This window comes from Varanus komodoensis, unplaced genomic scaffold (assembly GCF_004798865.1).
Source record: "Varanus komodoensis strain SLA01 unplaced genomic scaffold, ASM479886v1 scaffold1, whole genome shotgun sequence".
Classification (NCBI taxonomy): domain Eukaryota; kingdom Metazoa; phylum Chordata; class Lepidosauria; order Squamata; family Varanidae; genus Varanus; species Varanus komodoensis.
In genome coordinates, this window is record NW_025335268.1 from 120,929,979 (window position 1) to 120,952,389 (window position 22,411).

General features: G+C 38.3%; 1 protein-coding gene across 3 annotated transcripts in view; it reads right to left on the reverse strand.

Annotated features, from left to right (window-relative positions):
• AHCYL1 (adenosylhomocysteinase like 1) overlaps positions 1-22,411 on the reverse strand; it is a 58,351-nt gene that overhangs the window by 11,522 nt on the left and 24,418 nt on the right. For all 3 annotated transcript variants that reach the window (XM_044443259.1, XM_044443266.1, XM_044443274.1), the window contains exons 2-9: positions 14,034-14,145; positions 12,936-13,079; positions 12,051-12,151; positions 11,446-11,548; positions 7,603-7,697; positions 5,210-5,316; positions 4,205-4,321; positions 3,918-3,981 (exon numbers count right to left, since the gene is read on the reverse strand). In XM_044443259.1, coding sequence (XP_044299194.1) covers positions 3,918-3,981; positions 4,205-4,321; positions 5,210-5,316; positions 7,603-7,697; positions 11,446-11,548; positions 12,051-12,151; positions 12,936-13,079; positions 14,034-14,145 — 843 coding nt within the window. The remainder of the gene's footprint in view (positions 1-3,917; positions 3,982-4,204; positions 4,322-5,209; positions 5,317-7,602; positions 7,698-11,445; positions 11,549-12,050; positions 12,152-12,935; positions 13,080-14,033; positions 14,146-22,411) is intronic.

Consider the following 22,411-nt stretch of genomic DNA (forward strand, 5'->3'; position numbering starts at 1 on the left):
TTTCTTTTTTCTCCTTTGCCAATGCTATCCAATTACTTGCCTATGCTAGGCAGCTGACAGCTGTAAACTGCTCTATACTGTCTATATGAAACTGACAAGGATTTTGACTACATGCACAACTACATACCAGAAGGTTGTAAGAGCACACTTGCAAAAAGGTGAAAGGCACAAGCACATACACAAATAAATCTGTGCCCATTTCTGGTGCAAACCCCTCTCACCTCGCTGCCCAAACCAGACCCTAAATGAACTTTTGTTTTTTGTTTTTTTTTGAAGCTCTGGGAAACAAAATATGGTCATGATAAAAGCAAGGATGAGAAAGGGAAGATGGGTTGTGCTGTGATGTGCACTGAGAAGCTGGCTGGAGGACCAAAAGGGAAGAAGTGAGAGAACAACCCAAGGAAAGCCCAGTTAGGTTCATAGACATGCCAGGAACAACTCACTTATTTTCAGGGAGGGTTGGCATGTTGTGCAAACTCACCCAGTATCATTTAAATTGTATTGACAACATCCATATTTGATCAGTGCAATTCATGCACGTTTCCAGGCAAGATGGCACACTATGTCTGTGGTATCATGTCTTAAATTCTTTCTAGACTTTATGGTACAAATACAGTCAAACTTCCACATTAGTGGGGGTTAGGGGTGCAGGACCCCCACAAAAGTGGAAAAACTGCAAATATTTCTAGCCACCTCCCCTCCCCCCCAACTCTTAATACAGTTGACCATGTGTGTACAGGATTGCTTCTCCCTCTTTACCTCTGTGTGTGTTAGCCTACATTGTTGATACGTTCACCTACCAGTTAATTGAAAAACATTTTAAATTTTTAATACTGCTCACTTTCTGCCTTTGTGAGGATAGACAAATATCCACTTCTACTTCCAAACAATGTCTTTCATACAATGACTAGGCTAGCGATGACTATGTACAGATGATGATGAAACATGAACACCTCTAACACATAGTTCTTGTTGCAGTATGAGACTTACAGTAAGTACAAACACACTCACACTCAGTCAATGTTTAATGTAACTGTACAGCATTATTGTAATTTAGTTGAGCAGTGGAAGTGGATTGTCAGGGTCTTCATCCTCATTGTCATCTAGGTGTTTCATATCTGGATGCAGAAGAGGACAAGCAGAAGGGGTAGTGGGGCAGCAGAGGTGGAAGAGGAGGCAGAAATACTTGGTGTTATCTTCTTGAAATACATTGTGATTTCAGTTTGGCTTTTTTTGCCTCTTCAGTTCTTTAAAAATGTTGGTGTACATAAACAATGCCTCTTGTACCAATTCCTTCACTTTCAAGGAACACATCATAGACTGGTCGATGTCATAAAAATGGTCCATAGCATCCGAGAACTTATGTAGTCCCTCTGCAATAAGCTTGTCTTCTTGCACTTCTTTGTCTGGTATCACCACTGCTTCAGGAACAGTCAGCTCCATTAGGTCATCCTCTTTTAAATCATTAGGGCTACTGTCGGGTAATTCTTGTAATTCCCCAAGATCCATATCCTTAGACCCTTTCCAAACCTCCTTCTTTGCCAATTCCACAGTATCTTTCATAATATCTCTGGCTCTGTAGTAAAGTCAGTGAACATATTCACACATTCTGGCCAAAGATTCTTCCTGCACAAGCTTACTGTCTCTGGCTTGCTAGCTTTCATGGCTCCTTCAATGACGTGTACTCCTTCCACGTTTTCATTATGTTCTTTACACTGCAGTCTTCTTCCAAAGACTGCACAATCCTCTTCATTGATTAGTGTTGTGTGCCTTAAACATCCGTATTACCCTCTGTTTGCGAGGCTGGATGAGAGATGTTGTGTTAGGGGTATGTAGACACTTCAATGCCTTTTGTAATTTTCACATTATGTAGGCCAAAACTTTTCCTAAAATGATCAAACCAGCTTTTGCTGGCATTACACTCTGTAAAGCAAACTCCTTTGCCATCTCTTTCCTTTATAGAAACATATATGGATTTTGGTGCCCCCTTATCATCTTTGAATCTATAGGAATCTCTTTTTATAGCAATCCTGCATCCACATAAAAATAGGTCTTTCTACACGAGAGATATATGGATCTTGCATTTGATACAGAGTCTTCATGCCACTACTGTAGCTGTAGCACTGGCTTCATGAATTTTTTTTTCTTTTTTCTTGATATACCTTCTGGTCAACTCATTGATGTCGTAATGGTGGGCAAACAGAGCAGCTAACTTCATTGTATGAAACTTGTTTAATAATTAAACCTTTTCTTTTTTTTTCTTTTTTATATTATAAGATAAAAAGAAAAAAGACAACAAGAAAAGAAGTAACTTGAAAAAGAAAGAAAAAGTTATCAAGGGACCTTAGACAAAAATTACAGATAGCGCTAACTGTGGGAAATTACACAAACACTGAATTGTTATTATTACTTCTATCAATTTTGTAACCGCAATTTTGACTTAATAATACTGGGTTATTACAAAAAAAAACACCCTTTAACATGGGTATCAAGTGAATAATAATTCACCTTATAGCATATCCACAAACTCACCAGCAATTAATATTTGTTTTTTCCCTTTCCCCCCCAGATAAAACAATATCATAATAAAAAATTAAGATAATAAGCAATATTAATCTGATCATTGTATGCATAATGCTTAATAGTAACACTCTCAATTGCTAAATAAAGGATATATAATAGGTTTTCCATTTAACATATAATTATTTTATTGGTCTATACATAGTTGATTAGTACAAGTATCAGCTAGGTCATCTTACATAAATTCTATTTTTTCTCTCAATTGTTGAGTAAGTAAAATATGTATAGTAAGCTTTCCATTCATCATTAAATTCTTTGGCTGGTTTTCCGTTTATATAGCTGGTTAATTTTGTCATTTCTGCATTTTCTGTTAATTTATTCTTTCCAAAGTAGTTGGAAACTACTTTCAGTAGTTGGACAATCTTCTGCTTTCCATTTTGTTGCAATTATAACTCTAGATGCTGTTATCATATATTTAAATAATTCTTTCATATTTCTTGGAAGAGTTTCTGGCACAATACTCAACAGCATATTCTTAGTGCTCTTAAAAAAGTTAATTTTAAGCATGTCTCTCTTTCCAAAATGTTTTGATCTTATTGCACATCCACCACATATGGTAAAATGTCCTGACCACTTCCTTGCATTTCCAGCACTTCACATTATAACTCTTTTCCATTTTCTCAATCTCTTTTGGAGTAAGATATCAATGAAAGAACATCATGTACTAATTTTCTTTTAGTATGTGACTAGCTGTAAATTTTACATCTTTCATCAGTAAGGTTTCCACTGGTGAAAGGACTATTTCTTCCTCAAAATTCTGCATCCATCTTATCATACATATTTTAACTTGTTCAGTTTTAGTATCATATTGCAGTAATTGCTTGCAAATACATCTTTATAAATGATCTTTATGTTGCAAAATCAACTTTTCAAACTGCAATCTTTTCTTGTAAGGTCCTCAGTTTATTTTGCCTCTTGGGAGCACTTTCAGAAGTAGTATGCTTTGGACCCATGATTACGGTTGATATTCTATTGCATTTTAAAAATGCAAAAAGTTGCAAGAAACATGAGATACACCGCATACAATACCTAGACAGAGTGTGGGATCCAACCAAAAATCCCATTTAAATTATTGATGGCAAACTTGCAAATAATCAAATCTGCAAAAGTTGAACCCACAAAGTCAAGGTGTACAAGATGTGAAAATACGTGCTAGAATCAGCAGCTTGCAATTACTGTGCCAGCTATTACAATTTGACATACTATCTTCTGTTAATATATTATTTCTTTCTAATGTCTGTTGTATTATTCAGATATTAATCATAAAAGGCAGATGATGAATGTTAAGTAAAGGGATACCAATGAGAGCTGCTGAATAATGACTTTTTGCAACTCACCTCACCATAGCCACACACTACCACTTGCTTTCCTCCAAACATCACATCAGTTGTCCGCTTTAGGCTGTGAGAAAGAAAGAGAACCTTTTTGAGAAAATTATCATGTGTAAACTTGACTTTGGCTCAATGCAATTTTCTGGAATTCCACACCAGTATGGCAGTATGCTGCAAATGGACATGACAGTAAGCCCATCGATTTAAACATCACCACATAAATGCATGACCTGAAAGCAGAGGGAGGGGTTTGTTTATGTTTTGCAGTTACCAAAATTTTGTGTTAGGCTCACCCATCTAAAATGGACTCTCTGCAACAGTACAGATTATCAAATTTCTGTTTGGTGACAGAGTCGTTGACATTCATGGCAGGAACACACAATTTCCCAGCTTTTGATAACTGGTATAATCTGAAGAGGGGAGAAAGAATTTTTCAAAATTAATTACTGATGCAAAAAAGGATAATGAGGGAAAATATTTGCTCCCTTGGTTAATACTAAAGGTCCACAAAATAAAACCAAGCAGCAGAAGCTCAACCAGTTTCTGAGGAAGTAACTCAAGTATAATGAAGGGCAAACTTGCTGAGGAGGATGGACAGTGGAACATTAAAACTTATTTATGATATTTGTATGCTGTCCTTTGCAAAAGCCTCAGGAAGGCTTACACAAATAAAATACAAATATCTAACCTAACATAAATTAACGACTCACTCTGGCTGCAATTAACTTATGTATTATTTATTGAGAAGAAACAAGACTGCTGGGTGGAAAGTTTTTCAACTTTTGAGTTAGTCCCACGGATAAACATAGGGATTGATAATACACAGCCCATGGGCTGCTTCAGGATTTCTGGGTGTGGGGAATTTATGGGAGAAAAATGGCTTCTGCAGTAGCTAAGGAGAATCCAAAGTGCTGAATTTAGTTTGCAAACAAGTTAATTTTGAAACTTTTGGCACTCTGTGGCATTATGGGTGCAGACTTTCATTATTTTTTATTTTATTTTGATGCCTGTACAATGGGAATAAGCAGAGTTAAAATAGCTCCCAGACCTCCTGCAGTTGCCTATCCCTACTTTAATAGCTAGAAATAAAACTGGCACAAAATCTAGTTACCTTAACTCACATGTGGCATGGTTTTGCTGCCTTATTTCCTCCTCCCTTGTCCTTAGCTACTATGCTACAAGGGCTTTAGGATTAAAAGTGAGCTCTACTGATCTTTCATTGGGGAAGGCCTCCAAATTATCCAAAGCTTAGTATTTAATAAGCAAAGACAAAGAAAGTGCCAGATTTAGTTTGTTACCTGTGCACACCTGTCACACTCTCTTCAACAATGCCTCTGATCTTCTTAAATACATTTGGATATTTCTTATAAACCCAGTGTGTCAGGTCTCCCCCATCATCCAAGATCTAAAAATATGGGAAGCATAATCAGTTCAGATCTTTGCTGCTAATGCACCATGTTGCACCTAAATTCACTGTAAAGTACAAACAACAGGGATTCTTTTGATATGTAAATAAAATGGCAGTCACACACTGACTGGGGATCAGAACACTGATTCTTTTCATTGCCATCCAAACAACATACGTAACCTGATCTACTTTTCTAATGTGAGAACTGGAATACTTAGAAAACATAGTGTTACAAATATATAAAGTATATAGATGCACATAAAGTAAATAAGCATAAAGTGTACCCCAGAGCACAAGTGATAATTACTGAAAAAGTAGAGCAGAAGGTATTATTATTATATATGTGCATGATATATTCCCAGAATAGGGATCACCCACTCTTGGGTAAGAAAAATGGAAGGTGTTCATCTATAACCTCTGTTCTTAAGAAATTGGAGGAGTAAACAATATGCAAGTATTATGGTATATCATTTATTCATTAGGGAAATACTTTTTGCTAATATATAAACACAAACCAAAGTGGATGCATGAGACCCAGAGATGTTATTGCTGCATATATTGTCCATCCCTACATACTAAGAGTTGTTTGCATTATGTGACCTACTGAATTCATTGTGAGGAAGGAAACTTCAACACTATTTTACCTGGACTAATAAATCAACATTACAACAACAGGGATAAATATCAAATGCATCCAACACACCAGTCCATGCCACTTGACTCCTAATGGTACTCTGGATGATACAGAACTAATTTACTGGGAAAATGATGCTTCTAATAGCTTCAAGAACATAAGACAGACAGTTGTCAAATGCACTTGTACTTTTCCTGTGCTTGTAAAAAGAGCTATTCTAAGAGAAACAAGCCAGCAGTTATTTTTCCATGAAATGAGCAGTCCTTAATAGATTGCACATTATATATCTCTCATGCTAAAAAACAGGCATTCTGTTGTTTCCAAGTGATTCAGACTGTTATTTACCTAGTCAATTACCAGGGAATCTATATAAAGAAAAAATAAGCTTTCAACTTTTGTGGAATTAAGTGTGATTATGAAATGATTTTTCAATGATTTCACAGCTTTAAGGTTCAGGAAGCTGTTACCACACTAAAGTCAGAACATAAAGCAATAGCAAGCTGCTTTCCTCCCCCACCCTGGGTCTCCCTCTTTGTATCCACCTTATTACTAATATCAGAGCTGCCATGTCCCAAAAGCATTCATCACATTTATATTCCTTCTTTCCTCCAATACAGATATTTTCCATTGCTGTAAAAGCCCCCTGAGGTAGGTTAGAATGAGTGGTAGTGACTTGCACATAACCATCAAGTGAACCATGGCTAAGTGGGGGATGAATTCACACACCTACCTGCCCACCACCACCAGTCAAAGTGCAGAGATCTCTTCACTACACTGAAATTTCTCTGTTGAAATTAGGCTTTTTGTAAAATGACCCCCACAAATTAACCATCCCATTTGTTGGCTGCAACACACCAGTGCAAGACGGGGGAATATTTCATGAATGGATGAGATTCAATGCCTGATCTGCAGGGAAAGGCTTGTTAGCAGCAGCTTCATTTTTTTATTTTGCAGTGGAAACAGCAAAACTCCATTTTTTGGCAGGCTGATTACCATTTGGTTTAGCCCAGAATATTCTGGATGCAACATTGTGAAGGAGGAAAAATGTGTCCACTGCATTCTGGAGAAAACAAATTGCCAAGAGGAGCTCTGCTATTGCTGTTGGTGCTACCATAAACAGGGACAAAATAAGAGACTGCTACTAATGGCAAAACCCCCACAGCTCTGGTTGGAAATTTTGCTTCCCTTTAAAATCCACAAAATGGTCCCCTGCTTTGGGAATTGGAAGTTCTCTTGTGAGAGCTTTCAGTTCAGTTGTAAGACAAGTACTGACTAGCTAAGAACCAAAATAAATATTTCCTTTCTTTTAGTAAGGCCTGCTTAATGGAGAGGAGAAAAAGACAAAACACATGAAGGGCTGAATGTGGCTAGCCACTGAACAGAGAATCACACAACTACTTCTGCATGCTCAAGGAATTGTATTTCCATTCTCCATGACAAATGCCTTGTGAGACAGAAAGATTTCAAATGTAAGTTATGAAATGGCATAGTGACCTGCTGTTCAAAGGGGACAGCCAGAAATTCCACTAGGCATGCCAGAGCCCCAGGGTGTATCTAATGTAGTTGTATGGTTCCCAGTCAATATACTTCCAAAGGAGAAGGTAACAAAGGAGTGAGAACTAGGAAAACTTAGAGGAGTGTTCCGTTACCATGTTGGCCTGCCAGCTATCCACATTAACACAGCGATCAATGCACCACCAAAAGTCATCCTCAGACTCTCCTTTCCAGGCAAATACAGCCACACCTAGTGAGGGAAAAAAATGTTTCACTTGTTCAAGTAGGGCTGCTTGAAGCTCCTGAAGTCCAGGCTTTACACATAGCAGATATGATAAAATACTCTTATCCTACTCGCTTATCTATATTTATAACTGAAGCTGTCTGTCCATGCACATTAGGAAGAAGCTATGTTGTTAGGATAGCAGACTGAGAATCCAAAGATCTGCTACAATGAATATTTAATAGTCAGCAAGTAGCCTCACCATTTTGTACCTTCTTCTTTCTTGTCCTCTGTTCAGCTTATTTAAATGGCCAGGCTATCTGAAGACACACTGGAAGAATTCACAGGTCAGGCTAAGCCACCTTGCAAATAGCCAATGGTTGGTTGGTTGTTTGCAGAACAATGTACCCACCAGATAAATGGGCTCACTTTAGATTGCCCTCTCCTTCCCTCTTGGTCCTCCAGATGGTATCCCAGGGGACTTAGTGGCCGAAGTCACCTTGTCTCCACTCCCCACTGTGAATCACAAGCCTTTTTCTGCTTGTCACAGCTTTTTTCTCTTTTGTTCTTTTTGGGATCTTCAAGTTAACAGCCAGTGATAGCGTCTCCAATGTGCTGAAGTGGCACACTGAAAGGGTTGTCACTGTTTCACCACTCCCCTTTAAAAAAATAATAATTGCAAGAAACATGCACAACTTTCATTCATTTCTATTTATTTGCTTATTGTAGTCTGTCAGATTTGCACAACTGAAGATGTGTAGAAAATGGAAAGCCTTGCCTGAGTGAGGTCCTAGGAGGTATCCACTTCCAAAGCAAAGCAGACACTAAGTATGGATATTGATTCAAAGGGCCTTCAAATAGTTTTTTTAAAACTATACTCTCATCATCACTATCAAAAGGTGAGTTATTAAGAGAAAGCAAAGGCACACTCCTTTGTGGTGAGATTCTCCAGCGGGTTTTTTGTTTGGTTGGACTTGACTCTTTTCAGTGTCCATGCACTTTTCTAGCCTTTCCCAACATTCCAAGTGCTTTGGAAACTGGAAACATGTGAGCCATCTCTTTTACAGAAGTGTAATTTTGATAGCCTGCTGGCAAAATTCAGGCTTTTTTTAAAAAAAGAAAGATAAGAGTTTGTGGGAGGGGGATTGGCTTATGCTTTACCAGTTTGCTGAGCACCTACAGTTTTGGAAAAGGGGAATAAGTGCAAGAACATTGAAGTCTAGCCATAAAAGTGGAGGATTTCAGTGGCTGGGTTCAGACAACATGACAAGTTGTGGTGTTTGTAGGTCTGTCATGTTATCTGACTCTAGTCATGGTATTTCATCTTGGTAAGTTTAGTCTGTAGAAACCATGACAAGAAACAATATTTTGTTCTACTCTTGTCTCTACCACCATGGCTAATCATGTCATCTGAACCCAAGATCATGGTTCCCATGGCCCTAGTATACAAATACCACAGAAGTCCCCTGGAAAGAGTGGCAACTGCAGGATCCACTCCAACTGTCTACTCTATGCATGAACCAATAAGAAGCAAGTGACACAAGCAAGGAACAATGCACCTTGGATTGAATTCTAGGCACAGCTGTTCATGGGATAAATGCCCACAATGGGAGGCCTGAGCAGGGTGGATAGAAACCATGATAAAGTAGGAATCTCTTCACTGTGCATCAGGTAGATCTGGTTTAAACACATGAACCAACCATGCAGGGTTGCTTGTTGTGTGAACACAGCCACTGTAAAGCCAATTATCTACTTGCCATCCCCGTTTGTGAGCACATATCGCTCACAGCTTTGCTCTTCCTCAACAGCTCACTTTTTGACAACTGCCAAGAGAACACTTTTTAAAAAAGTATTTGTTGCCTGTACGTGTCAATGTTGATGACTGGTGCCTGCCATATTTGATGACAGACAGATCTCTCAGGACATTGTCCAGGTGAGGCTTCCCATTTTGGACACTGGCAAGTGCATATCTCCACAAGTCTGACTTAAAGAAAAATTGTACAAATGTCTTATGCTTAGAAAAAAGCCACCCAGTGATAGTTCCTTCCAGTGTGCCATCTGTTCTCGGCTTTCATCTTGGGGACTATGAAAAAGAATCTCCGGAACAAAGGGGGAAGGAGGGAAAATGCTATGGTGAATGAAAAAGTAGCAGGACACCATTCCAGGGACTGCTGCTCCACTGTGTGGCTCAGGCATTGATGGGATGGCTGTCAACAAAAGTGGCAGGTGAGCTCAACAAAAGCAGCATGAAAGTTTTGCTACTCTTGCTCATTGGATCATTCACTGCTTCCTACAGCCCACAGCAGAGTTGGTTGCTCAGGTTTGGATGGCATGACAACCCACCATGGGTTCAACAACCTGTAGAAAAAGCCCTGGGTTGTTCAAGCAGAACAACAAGTTTCCCTGTGAAAAGCAGTCCAGGTTTGCATGCCGCAATCCATAAAGCCTCATCACCCATGAAGGATTGTTATGCTGTGTGAATCGAATTACTAACTCAGTATCATTTGTAAATGGGGCACTGACCTCCGGTAGCAGTCTTTAGCCATTAAAGTGTAAGTAAGATTAAAGCTCAGTTAAAAACACATTGTGGTTAAGAATTATGCTTTCTTCTTTCATTGACAAAAAGGGGCTATATTGATGCAATTCATTTGTACAATTTATAGAATTCTTGGGGGTTTCTTGAAATTTCACAAGAAATAGCAGTTTGATTACTTTTTAATGGTCCATCAGAATAGATTCTTGGCAGAATATGTAGTAACAGTATAAAAACAAACTTCTATGGGACCTTATGATTAAGGAATTTATGGTGACATGAGCTTTTGCAGGGAAAAATGCATGCAGAATAAAGTAAATAACCCAAAGCAAAACAGGCTCTATTTAGTGTACTTTAGCCTTTCCCAACAAATGGAAGGGTGTCCACCTGACTGTGGAATGTTTCTTCGAGGAGGGCTGGCAGAATACCCAACAGCTTGGGCATGTAGAGAATTTGCAAAAATATTAGGACAGTAAAGTTGCAATAATATTTCTGATTCCTATTTTCTCTGAAGTTTTACCAACTGCCAGAAAGATTAGAGTCACACAAGTTTTCATCAAACCCAACAATATATAGCAAACAGAGAATATGCCAGAAAATTATTTTTGAAAGAACACAAGTCTATCTTCATTCATGTATGCACCAGGCTTGTCAGTTTTATTTTCTAAGAAGTCTACATTTCAACCACTGTCCCACATTAGGTTCTTGTGCTAATTTATAAGACAGAGCAACTGGGAGTGTTATAACAAGTTAATGTTAATTCCTATATCCATAGCTCTAATCAAACTTATCTTAAGTGTCATAACAGACTGACAGGCTAGCAAGCAAACAAGCAATGCTATATACAGAACCAAAAGTATTGTCATCACAAAGTACACAATGACAGGATACATCCAATTTTATTTCAATTGGCATCCCACTGATTTATATTTGTGCTTATTATGTAATCTGGTCCTTCTTTAAAAACTAATGACCACACTTCATCTGAAACAAGGTTACCTTACTTTGTTCTGAATTAACTCTAAGGAGCTTACATAGTTAGTTACATGCTACAGAATACTAGTAACAGAGTTTCAGAGCTGTAAAAAACCTAAACAGTCACATACCTCTGTACACCATGTATACCTCATAAGTGTGGAGAGAGATGGAATTAGTAAATATGCTAAAAAACAAACAAACAAACACCAGAATTTGCATTTCTGATGCTGCAACTAAATCTTTGTACTGTTGTCCTGCACTTACCAGCCTCAGCTAAGGCAGCAGCCACCTCATTCTGGGTGGAATAAATATTACAAGCAGACCATCGGCACTGAGCTCCTAATGCACACAATGTCTCAATCAAGACCTAAAGGAGAAAGAAAGCACATTATGAAGTAGCAGTCATGGTTTACTTGAATTGGCCAATGCTAACCCAGAAAAATGATAAAAAACAATTTATATCCTTTATAGCCCAATCTATTTCAGGGGTTCAAGTCAAGTTATATATCAATGAGGCAGGCCCTAGTTCTTACGGAGCCAATATGTGTGAAGCAGAGAGACCACGAAGAAGAAGAAATGGGATTCCTACAGTCCCAAAATTTTGCAGCCACTATCAGCTAAGACAGCACCTAGATCCACATCCAAAAAAGCTACAGCTATCAGTCAAATCAGATACATCCCATCAACTATTTGTGACCCTGGACCTGCAATAACAGCAAGTGTCATTACATAGCGCTTGTGTACACAAAACATGCCCTGGTCTATGCATGCCTTCCTTTTATTTCTTTATACTGAAAGGGGAAGAGATGACATGTAGCTGTTAAGATAAGTGCCAACTGGAGTACAAATTGCAGAAATGGGACACTTACCGCAGTCTGTGCTGTAATATGTGTGCATCCCACTATTTTAGCTCCAGCTAAAGGTTTCTCTCCCTGAGCTCGTTTTCTTAATGAAATCAGTGCAGACATATCTACAAAAAGCAAAACAGTAGCTTTTAATAAAACTCATGCCAGCCCCTAGCAAAGTTCAGGTTTCCAGACTTCAGCAACTCAAACAAATACATCTATCTAAACATCTACTGGAGAACAGAGGCTCTAGAAAGCCAAGACAGTTATTTAGGGTATGGTACACCCCCTCAAGCTCCTTCAATGTCAGTGCCAGCTGTGCTGGTATCTTTCAGTTCTCCTTGATGGAGTTAAGGAGGGTTAGGGTTATTGTTGTTAATGTTTTTTATTGATTGTGGTGTTGGGACACAGGAAAGTCCCAAGGCACTCACAATGCCAGTCAGAAAAGAACTGAGGAAGTGGGTGGGAACCCCTCCCAGACATAGCAAGGGGTGGGAGTTGTTCCTGCCAAATCCAGTCTAGCTAGGAAGTCTTCCCAACAATAGGCCCTGCATAGGCACAGAATTCTTAAGTGTAATGCAGAGACCACAAAGAAAAACCTAAATGCTCAACTCCCACAAATGAAGCTGCATGGATAAAGTGTCCTTAGTTTCTTCCTAGTAGACAGGTGGTCAATAGCATTTTTCACATATTGACCATCAACTGCTGCTCACAAGGATGTACAGACTACTGTAAATTGCATGATTACCAGTACCTGTTTGGAAGCATACTGGAGGATTCTGTTGTTTTTAAGTTTACAGAGTTTATTGCCATTTTAATAAAATTATGTATTACCAAGGTTTAGATTACCTAAGAGAATATAATTTATGATATCCAAGGAGAAGGAAACTTCAGCAGTTCATCCTTTACCTTGTTCAGCAATCTCTATCTCTCGGCGACCAAACTCAGCCTGCTTGATATTCTTAACACAGAAATTGCTACTGCCCTTGGAATTAGTTTGTTGCTTTTCTCTAGGAGAAACTTCATCATCAGAGCTGTCTGTATAAGATGCCGCTACAGAACAAAACAAAAATGCTTGATAAGAACAGAATACAGATGAAAGCAAGCAAGACAATCATTTTGCCTTACTCAATGCTGACATTTTACCATCTGTGCTATTTTAAAATCATTCTAATAATTCTAAAACAGCGAAAGTGTCCTGGTCAATCTGGCTTCCTGTTTCAATCTTTCGTTTCTTGGCTTCTATGTATGAGCATAAGGTGGCACCATGTGGGTTTCAAATACTGCAGGTTATCAACATCTTTGGAAAATTACTGGCAAAGGGATTCCATTTTATTTAATATTTTTAGACTAGCTTTCAAACAAACCAAGTCCCCCAAGCACTTTATAATATATGACATTTAACTTATGTGGTTTACTTTTAGCTTACACAATGCAGAAATACATGGGAAATATTTTTCAACCAACAGCACAATATTTAAAGAACTTCTCTTTTTAAGTTGCTCACTGAATGGTTGTAGAGAAAGAGGGAAAAAAGATTATATACATAATGAATAGATAACATGTCAATCCCAATAGCCTGGTTCCAAAGGTTCACTTCTTTCTCCATAGGAAAGGAACCTTTAGCTGCAGCAATGTATTTCTCAGACACAACAGGCAGCTACATTCACAATTTAAAGACTTTTTATCTTCTTTTACTTTTGTAGCTACAAATGTCTATACTCACAAATTCTGTTTATGTTGTGGGGTTTATTGACTGCATCCTAGATGAAACACAGTTCTGAAAGCAGAAGAACCCCAAAGATCAAATTGGACATGAGACACCATCTGGTGCAAGATGACAAAATCTTCCCATCCAAACTGGCTGCCACCAATGCCAGCTACCCTTTGCAGATCTTGCAGTAAGAACTATGAGCAAACCACTGACTTAACCAGCTGGTATAGATTAATGTTCCTAGTGATGCATAAACCAAAAGGGAAGAAGATCAGGAAAAGGAACATGCTTACCAGAGCTGTAACTGTCAGTGGAAGACTGTGAAATGGAACGAGACATAGACCTGCGACCAGTCTTGGTTGGGAATTTGCTGAACTCTTGCATATCATCCGCAAACTGGATTTGCTAAATACAAAGTAATCAGAAGTGAGCAGTGAAAGCAGTAATGTGTAGAATAAGATGATGCACAGGTTTATACTGACTTAATCTGTAACAGTGAGCTTGCTTCTCCAAGAGTACCTCAAAAAACAACAAATACAGGGTATTTATTTGATTTATATCCTGCCTTTCTACCAAAAATGGCACTCAAAGTGGCTTACAAAACCATTTTAAAAACATTAAAATAACAAGACATTAAAAAACAATGAAAAACAAAAGGTACAGAAAAAACTACAGAGCCAATCCAACAGACTCACTGCAAACCAAGGCCTTCTGGAATGAAGTGGTCTCTGCTTGCTGACAAAAGGACAGCAGAGAGTCTATATGGGAAGGGCTTCCACAATCTGGGAGTGACTGAAAAGGACCTTTCATATCACGACCTCTGATAGCAGTAGCCTCAAATGATCTTAAAGACTGGGCAGGCTGGTATGGGAGGTGGTTTTTCAGGTAACCCCATTCCTGGTTTTCCAGGCCACTACTTTGAAGCCAGTGAAAACTGTGAAGCCAGTGAAAGCTACTGTAACAAGTGAATCACATACTCACTGTAACTGGCCGGTGAGCAGTCTGAACAGTTTTTGAACACAGCCTCAAATAGTGTGCACTGCAGTAGTCCTAATGAATTGTAACTAAGACATGTTAACCAAGTCTGGATGAGACAGCTCTAGAAATGGGCAGAGCTGGCACACTAACCTCAGCTCTGCAAGTGCACTCCTTATCGCCACCAAGACCTGGGCATCCAGGTTCACAGCTGAGTCCAGGAGTACACTGTAACTTTGAGCCTGAATTCCCACTTCCTGATCTGCCCTTCCACTGACCAGGAGCACTTCCTGTCTGAACCTTGTCTTTGATCCATTTGCCCTCATTCAGTCTATTACCAACAACAGAGAGTGATTTAGACAACTTCCTTGGACTTAGATGGTAATGATAGAGTTGGATGTCATCAGCATACCCCCAAACTCCAGAAATCTTTTCCAACAATTTCATGTATATATTAAATAACATGAGCATTAAGATGGAATCCTGAGGAAACCACAGTTCAACAAGGCCCCTGCCAACTCACAAACACATTTCATCAGTGGTGTAAGCTCAGTGAAGCATTTTGATACAAAAAGAAAAAAGTTAGATGTATTTTCTTCAGCCTAGTCATATAGTAACAAAAATATTGCTACTAACAGGTGTGTATCATGCATACTGACTGGGTTGTAATTGTCAGTATGTGATTAAAAGATCTATGCATCCACCTGGATTAGAAGGTCTAGACTCAATTTTTTTAAAAAAACCACACACCCTTAGACAATATTGAAAACTTCCCCAAAGATCTGTGTTTAATGTTTTACTGATTCTTGGCTAGCAAAATTATTTAACCCTAAATTTGAAACCAATTACAGAACACATTAATATACAAAATTGCAATATATTAAAGTGAGTATTAAATAGTTGTTAAACATTTAACATAATACATAATTAAGTTAATATGAATGATTTATTCTGTGGGTATTATTTAAAAAGAATGGTTAGCAGTAAGAAGTTAGATTGAAACCGTTAAAATTTGGCTTATGTTTTAAATTCTTATGAGATATCTAACGTACTGAATATTCTACATCAAAATCACTACATGAGCTCAAATGAAAGAGGATGGACTACAAGCTTATGACTATAGTGTCCAACTGAACATATGAGTCACAGCTGAAAGCATAGGAAGTATCTAAAGAAAAGTTAGGCACTCGTTCTCTAATGGACTACCACACCTGCAAATGCTCTTATCAGGTACACTGAACTCATGTAGCACCCGACAGATCTGGATTGAGTAGCAGTGAAGAAATCACAGCATTTCAAATTCACCAAGAAATAACTAGTTGATTTGGTCATGGTAATTCTTAGGAGGATCTAGAGCAAGCGGTTCATACTTCCATGTATTTCAACTACACATCTCAATTATTTACTGGAAGGGGCACTTCCCATCCAGCAGCAAGCGGCTCTACCATAAGAGAAAACTGGCTCATAAGAGCTAACAACATTAAGGAAGACAAAAACGGGGTAGAATTATCTTTGACCTTTAACAATTCAAGTATCTGCTACAACACCTTCTTAACTTGTCTGCACCTCCGTGTGTGTGTGTGTGTGTGTGTGTGTGTGTGAGAGAGAGAGAGAGAGAGAGAGAGAGAGAGAGAGAGAGAGAGAGAAGACCATTTTATAGTTTAGAAAATAATTCAGCCAAGCCATAAAGCAAATTATAAAAATGTATTAAGATCTAAGAAAGGGACAAGAATAGAATTGGAAACCCCAAATTGATTTAATACATATAAAAATTCATTCCTAATTCTGCAAGACACAATATAAGCACTTAACAGTTGCAACCATGTGATTTATTATTTCCACAAACCACCCCCATGTACTGCTTGTGTGGCCTTAAGAACAGCATGATACTAATGAGACTGCCAAGAATTAGAGATGGAAAAACAGAATCTAAGATATAAAAGAAAATAGCTTGTTTCTTATGCTTGCATTTATTCAACCATTTTGCCTTGAGTGATGCTTTTCGAAATTATATACTTTACTTGTGTACAAATCTGGATTCTTAAAATCTAGGTAACAGAATCTGATGGATCAGACACATGACCACAATGCAGTGGTTAAGGTGTTGATAATATTCAACCTTGAAGGTTAAATTTACTTCAGGTTCTCTTTCTTAAATTAAAAAACAGGAGTTAATTTGATCTTTGATAGAAATCAATGGATTCCCACCATGTAAGTGTGAGGACATTTAACTGGAGACCAAGGCCAAGATCATCCACACTACTGTATTCCTGATCTCTATGTATGGGTGGGAAAGAAGTCTGTGAAGAAAGGTGAAGAAAACCAGTATGTTCAAAACATGGTGCTGGAGGATAAACAAGTTGGTCCTAGATTAAATCAAGCCAGGACTCACCCTGAAAATGATGAAACTGAAGTTCTTATATTTCAGGCACCTCATCAGTAGGCAAGACTTGCTGGAGAAGACAATAATGCTATGCAACATCAAAGGCAGAGCAAGAAGACACAAACCAAATATGAAATTGACTAACTCCATAAAAGAAGGCACAGCCTTAAGTTTACAAAAGCTGAGCAGAGCTGTCGAGGACAGGGCATTATGAAGAGCATTCATTCACAGGGTTGCAGGAAGTCCCAGACAACTTAGCAAGACATCACCACCACCTCCATGGTTTGGTGTATAAATCCAAGGGTTAACCTGCACAGGCTTGTCATGATGTGCAGACTGGCCTATTGTTCACCATGTCCTCAGGCAGTATGTATAAGAAAAAGATATTGTATACCAGTTCCTTGGGCGGGGGTGGGTACCAGCAGAAAGCAGGCAGCCATGAACCATATCTGGGATGAGGCACTCATCTTGCCTCTGCTGTCAACTCTCCCAGTGCTTCAGTGTAAAGCTCAGTAATGAGCTAGGCTTCTTTCTCTGGGACAAAAAACCAGACTCTGCCTAAAAACATCTAGGTAAGGGGCAGGCAGCTGTGGGTGACTGGGGGAGATTTTTGTCCCTCCTGACCCCCCCCCCCACATGAACTGTGGTCTGCCAGAAGAAACCCCCTTGCCACTTTTAGCCCATATTCAGTGGCAATATCCTAAGGGAGCTTAAAATAGTCAAATATTCCATCAAAGCAAGTTAAATTTACCATTTAGGCTGCCTTAGTACTAGCCTGTCACCAGGTCTAGTAGCAAATTGGCAGTGTATTTGTCAACCCTCTAAATTTTAGCAACTTAGCAGAAGTGGGGCCAACAGGAGATACTGGGGATAGCAAGCCCAACATATGGCTTGCTGCTTGCATGGTGCCTACTTTGGATATAAGGGAAGAACTGCTTTGAGAGCCTAGAAGCAAGCAGAAGTTCATAATTTGCATCAGCTAAGTTGTTCACAGAGCAAATTGATGAAATGGATCAGGAAATCAATCCCGTTTCAAAACATTCCAAACTTTACATGCTCTTCCCACACTGTTACAGTGTGCACAAGCTCAACAGTGTACATGTGCATATATTTTCCCACTACAGTATTCACTACATCCCAGATGAAGCTCTTAAGTGTTCAGCGCTTTGATGCTGTCAGCTTGAGCAGAAGAAAAAACAGCAACAAAAGCACAAAAAAAGAACCACACAAACACAAACCTGAAACTGCTTTTCATATATCTTAATTTCATAAACTCTGTACTTGCCCCTCTGAACTTTGCAGCTTTATTTATCTAGGGTCAATTTTGGAGGGCATTTTCATAGAAATCATCCAAAGAACTACATAGCGAGTGGAGCAGTGTGCCAATTATTTTCTCTCCATAAACATTACATAATCCCTTCACACAAAAACCACTACATCTGAAGCTTTCTTCCATATGGGCATCTTTATAATGCCATTTTCATATGAACTGCATTAATAATAACCCAAAAACAAAACAGAGGGTAACAGATTTTATTTTTTGAAACTACCGAACTATCAAGATGGCTCTTGCAAAGAACCCCATGCATTTGTCTGAAATTTGGCAGGCTTCACTTCCTTAAAAGGGGTAACAATGCTGCAAATTTAATATCCTTCTGCCAAGAAATGAAAAAGTCATCTGTGGTTCCTTTAAAAAAACCAAGCAAAATTTAAAAACTAATTGCCTGAAGACTTAAAAAAAAGCCATACCTATTCATCTTATATTTTGCAGGTTTAATTTCATTTCAGCCTGTAATTCAAAAAGTCAGTTTTTCTTCACAAAACAACAAGCTGCAGTTAGTTTAAAGCAGGAGCAGATGCTGTACTAAAGAAGCAAGTCTGCGCATTTAACACTAAACTATGGTTCAGTGTTACATTTGAACCAGGCAAAAACCACTCAAAGCCATCAAATGATTCTGGGAAATGAATGAATCCTTATAAACTGAATCCCTATAAGCAACCCAAAAAAGTTGACTCACAGTCAAAATCTATGCTTATAGTGAGTATAGTACATGACAGATATACAAACTAGATTTTACAATTCAGGTAAAGTAAAGTGAACTCCTATTATGAGCATATTCATGCAGTAAATTTTACAATGTAAACTAGAGGTTAAGAAGCGCAGAGATGGGGAGGTTTAAACAAGCTCACCTACTGCATGGAACTTCTATCTGTTCTTCACATTCCCAGCTAATTAGGGCTAGAATCAGCTTGACAGTTAGGAGGCATGAAGGTCAGTCAGCTGGACTTTGGGAGAGGCAGAAGACATTTGTCCTAATCATCTGAGTACGAGAGATGACTACAGTGAAGTCAGGATGCATGTGATCTATTAGGTACAGGTTGCTCATATGTGCCCAAGGTACTTTTGTACCCCAGGGTCCAAAGAAACTCTTTTAATCAGTGTATCTAGAAAAATGATCACTGACCAGTAACAGTGTCAGTATGAGTTAGTGGTTAAAATTTGGGATTTATAACATGACCAGCTGCAAAACTTCCTGGTAATCTACAGAGACTCTGTGTCTTACCCTAATGTAAGGGTACATTATGTTGATGTAAAAATGCAATGGCAGGAGAACTAGAAACACTGTCACACTGTGTGACTGTAGGATAAAAATATAACGTAATTAGGTTTTTGCCCTGTAACTACCTGGATTTTAAGAAACAAAAGATGTCCAGCACAGGAGATCTTTGCACATGCTATACTACAGAAAGGATCTATCACTTGTGTGTTTTGTACAGCTGGTGCTACAGCTGACCTAGAAATGAGGTGAGGCTGGCATGGAGTGTTTGGATAAGCTAAGCAATGCAATGATTCGTGCGGGTTTTGCTGATCTTCGGGAGTGAGTAGAAGATTTGGAGTTGGAAATCTAAACTTCTCCATTTGCTTCAGTTCAAGATTTTAAGTTAAGCTAAGAAAGAAAAAAAACTTAGAACAATGGAGTTTGTACATTTTATAATAGTTCAAATTAAGAATTTTCCCCAAATTACAGCAGAGTAGAAACCCTGAGCACAATGCAAAGGAACAATCTGGAGCGGTAGGCTGCTGTTCATATGAAGTTCTAGCAACAGGTATTTGGTATATGTAAAAGCTGTAACAGGCATCTTAAGAATGTCAGAACTTTGTTTCAACCACAAATCATAACAAGCTATCAACTATAAAAATAGAAATCAAGGGGGGGAAATTAAAAGTTCACAGTAACTACCATGGGGCATGCCTCTATAACAAAAACCGTAAGACATCCCAAGTATTAATGTATTAATATTAAAATAGCATTTAAAACACAGTCATAACATCTTAACAATCCACATCTATCACACTGGTATTAATAGAAATTCTCAGTAAGTGTGAGGGCACAGTGGCCTTAAGCACACTTTTCCCAGCGCTGAAGACAAACAAGTAGATTACTTTTTCACAAGAAAAGCCCATTTACTGACATAAAGGACTCTCTTGCTACAAATTAGTTAGTGTTCTTTTTTATTTCCACAATACAAAAAGAAACCAAAACAAGTTGCATTTGAATCTGGCTTTTAAGTTCTAAAAAGGACAATTTACATCTAGGAAACTGTTAATGAAATCAACTGCTGAATTTACCGCCATAATCCCTGCACTGGCTTTAAGGGAGCTCATCCGAACTTTGCAGCTTAGTAAAATCTGCTGGTCTAAAAATATTATCAAACATTGCAAGCAGCTTACTAATGAAGTGAATTACTCCAGCATTAAATCAATTTCAAACTCGCTTTGTATAACTCAAAGGGCTGGAATACAAGCCTGGAAAAAGGACAGGATCTAACTTCAACTTCAGAAGCTGATCTCCCCACAATTTCATTCTTGTTCATGCATTTGAACCCCTAGCTGACATTAGAGGGAAAATTCTTTCTCAAACCTCTCAGTCACCAATACTGATTGCTGCAAAGTGTCTCTTGCATAAGCTGTTGTGGAATACAGACCTCAATGCACTTGTTTTTGGAAAAAATCTCGGCACCCATATTCAGGGACAACTGGTTTGGCTTCACCAAGCAAAGAAGAGATCTGCTCCTTTTCACAATGGGGTAGAGACTCCATCTTCCCAAAGCCAAAAGCAATCTTTACAAAGTCATCTTTTTATTGGAACTCACACTTGTCTCTCTGCTGGAAGTCGCTTTCCTGACAGGGTGGAGCATAGAATTTAGCAGCAAAGAAAATATTTTCAGTTCCAGTAAATCAATACAACCTAAGGACACTAGTTTAATTCTTGCCTAGAGCTTTAATCCATGAAGCTGAAACAGCCAGTATTCTCCTTTTTTGTAGCAGGAGTGCTGATACAATTATACAAAAACAGGTATATTATTAATATTAAATAATCTCAATTTCAACTGGTATCTACTAAAATAGCAATACAGAACCAATTTCATTTTCTGAAACTTTTGAATATTTGCATGCATTTGTCAATGTATGGAAGCATGTTGGTTCTCAAGTCTCAAAGGAAATACCTCAGTTTTTTATATTATATCACAGCACTGAAAATAGTTTCTTAAAATGCTAGCCAGCCACCATGTATCTTCCAGGCTTCCAGAACATTACTTAGGTATAAAGCAACTCTAAGCAACACATACTTATCATAGTCTGTCCTCCAGAATGCTTACCTGTATGGTCTAGCAATATTCTTGTTAATCATAATACAGAGACCTGATCACTGGCACTTAAGAACATGTAGGTTCTGATCTACAAACCATATACCAGTGTGCATAGACTTAAAGTCTGTGCCCATGAACTTCAGGAAGATTAAACAAATTTAAAATATGCACCCAGCTAAAAGCTGAACATTAAAACAAAAACAGAGGAAGCAGGAAAAAGGAAAAAGGAAAAGGTGCAGAAGGTATGTATATTGATACAAGATATTACTAAAATTGGAAAAGTTCAAGACAATGTATATCAAATGTGTGCACTGAGCAATATTCCAGAAGTAATTTTAGAAACTAATTTCTTGTCAGTTGCTAGAACAGCTTGTAATTACCTATGCCATCTCTAGTGACAGTTCAGAAGCCAAGTGGGCTGAACAAAGCTTCCATTGAGCAGTTCTGTTCACTGAATTTCTAGCTCTGCCCACTTGGTAACCATTACTCAGTCCTTCCCTTGGATATCTCAAACTCAGTACACTTGCTTTTAGTCATACGGAACACATCAAAAAACAACAAAAAAATCACAAGGATGTAGGCCTGAATCCTGAAAGCATAACTGTAAAAGAAAGCATATATGGAATTAGCACTCTCGGAAATTGTAATATGCCTGATTGG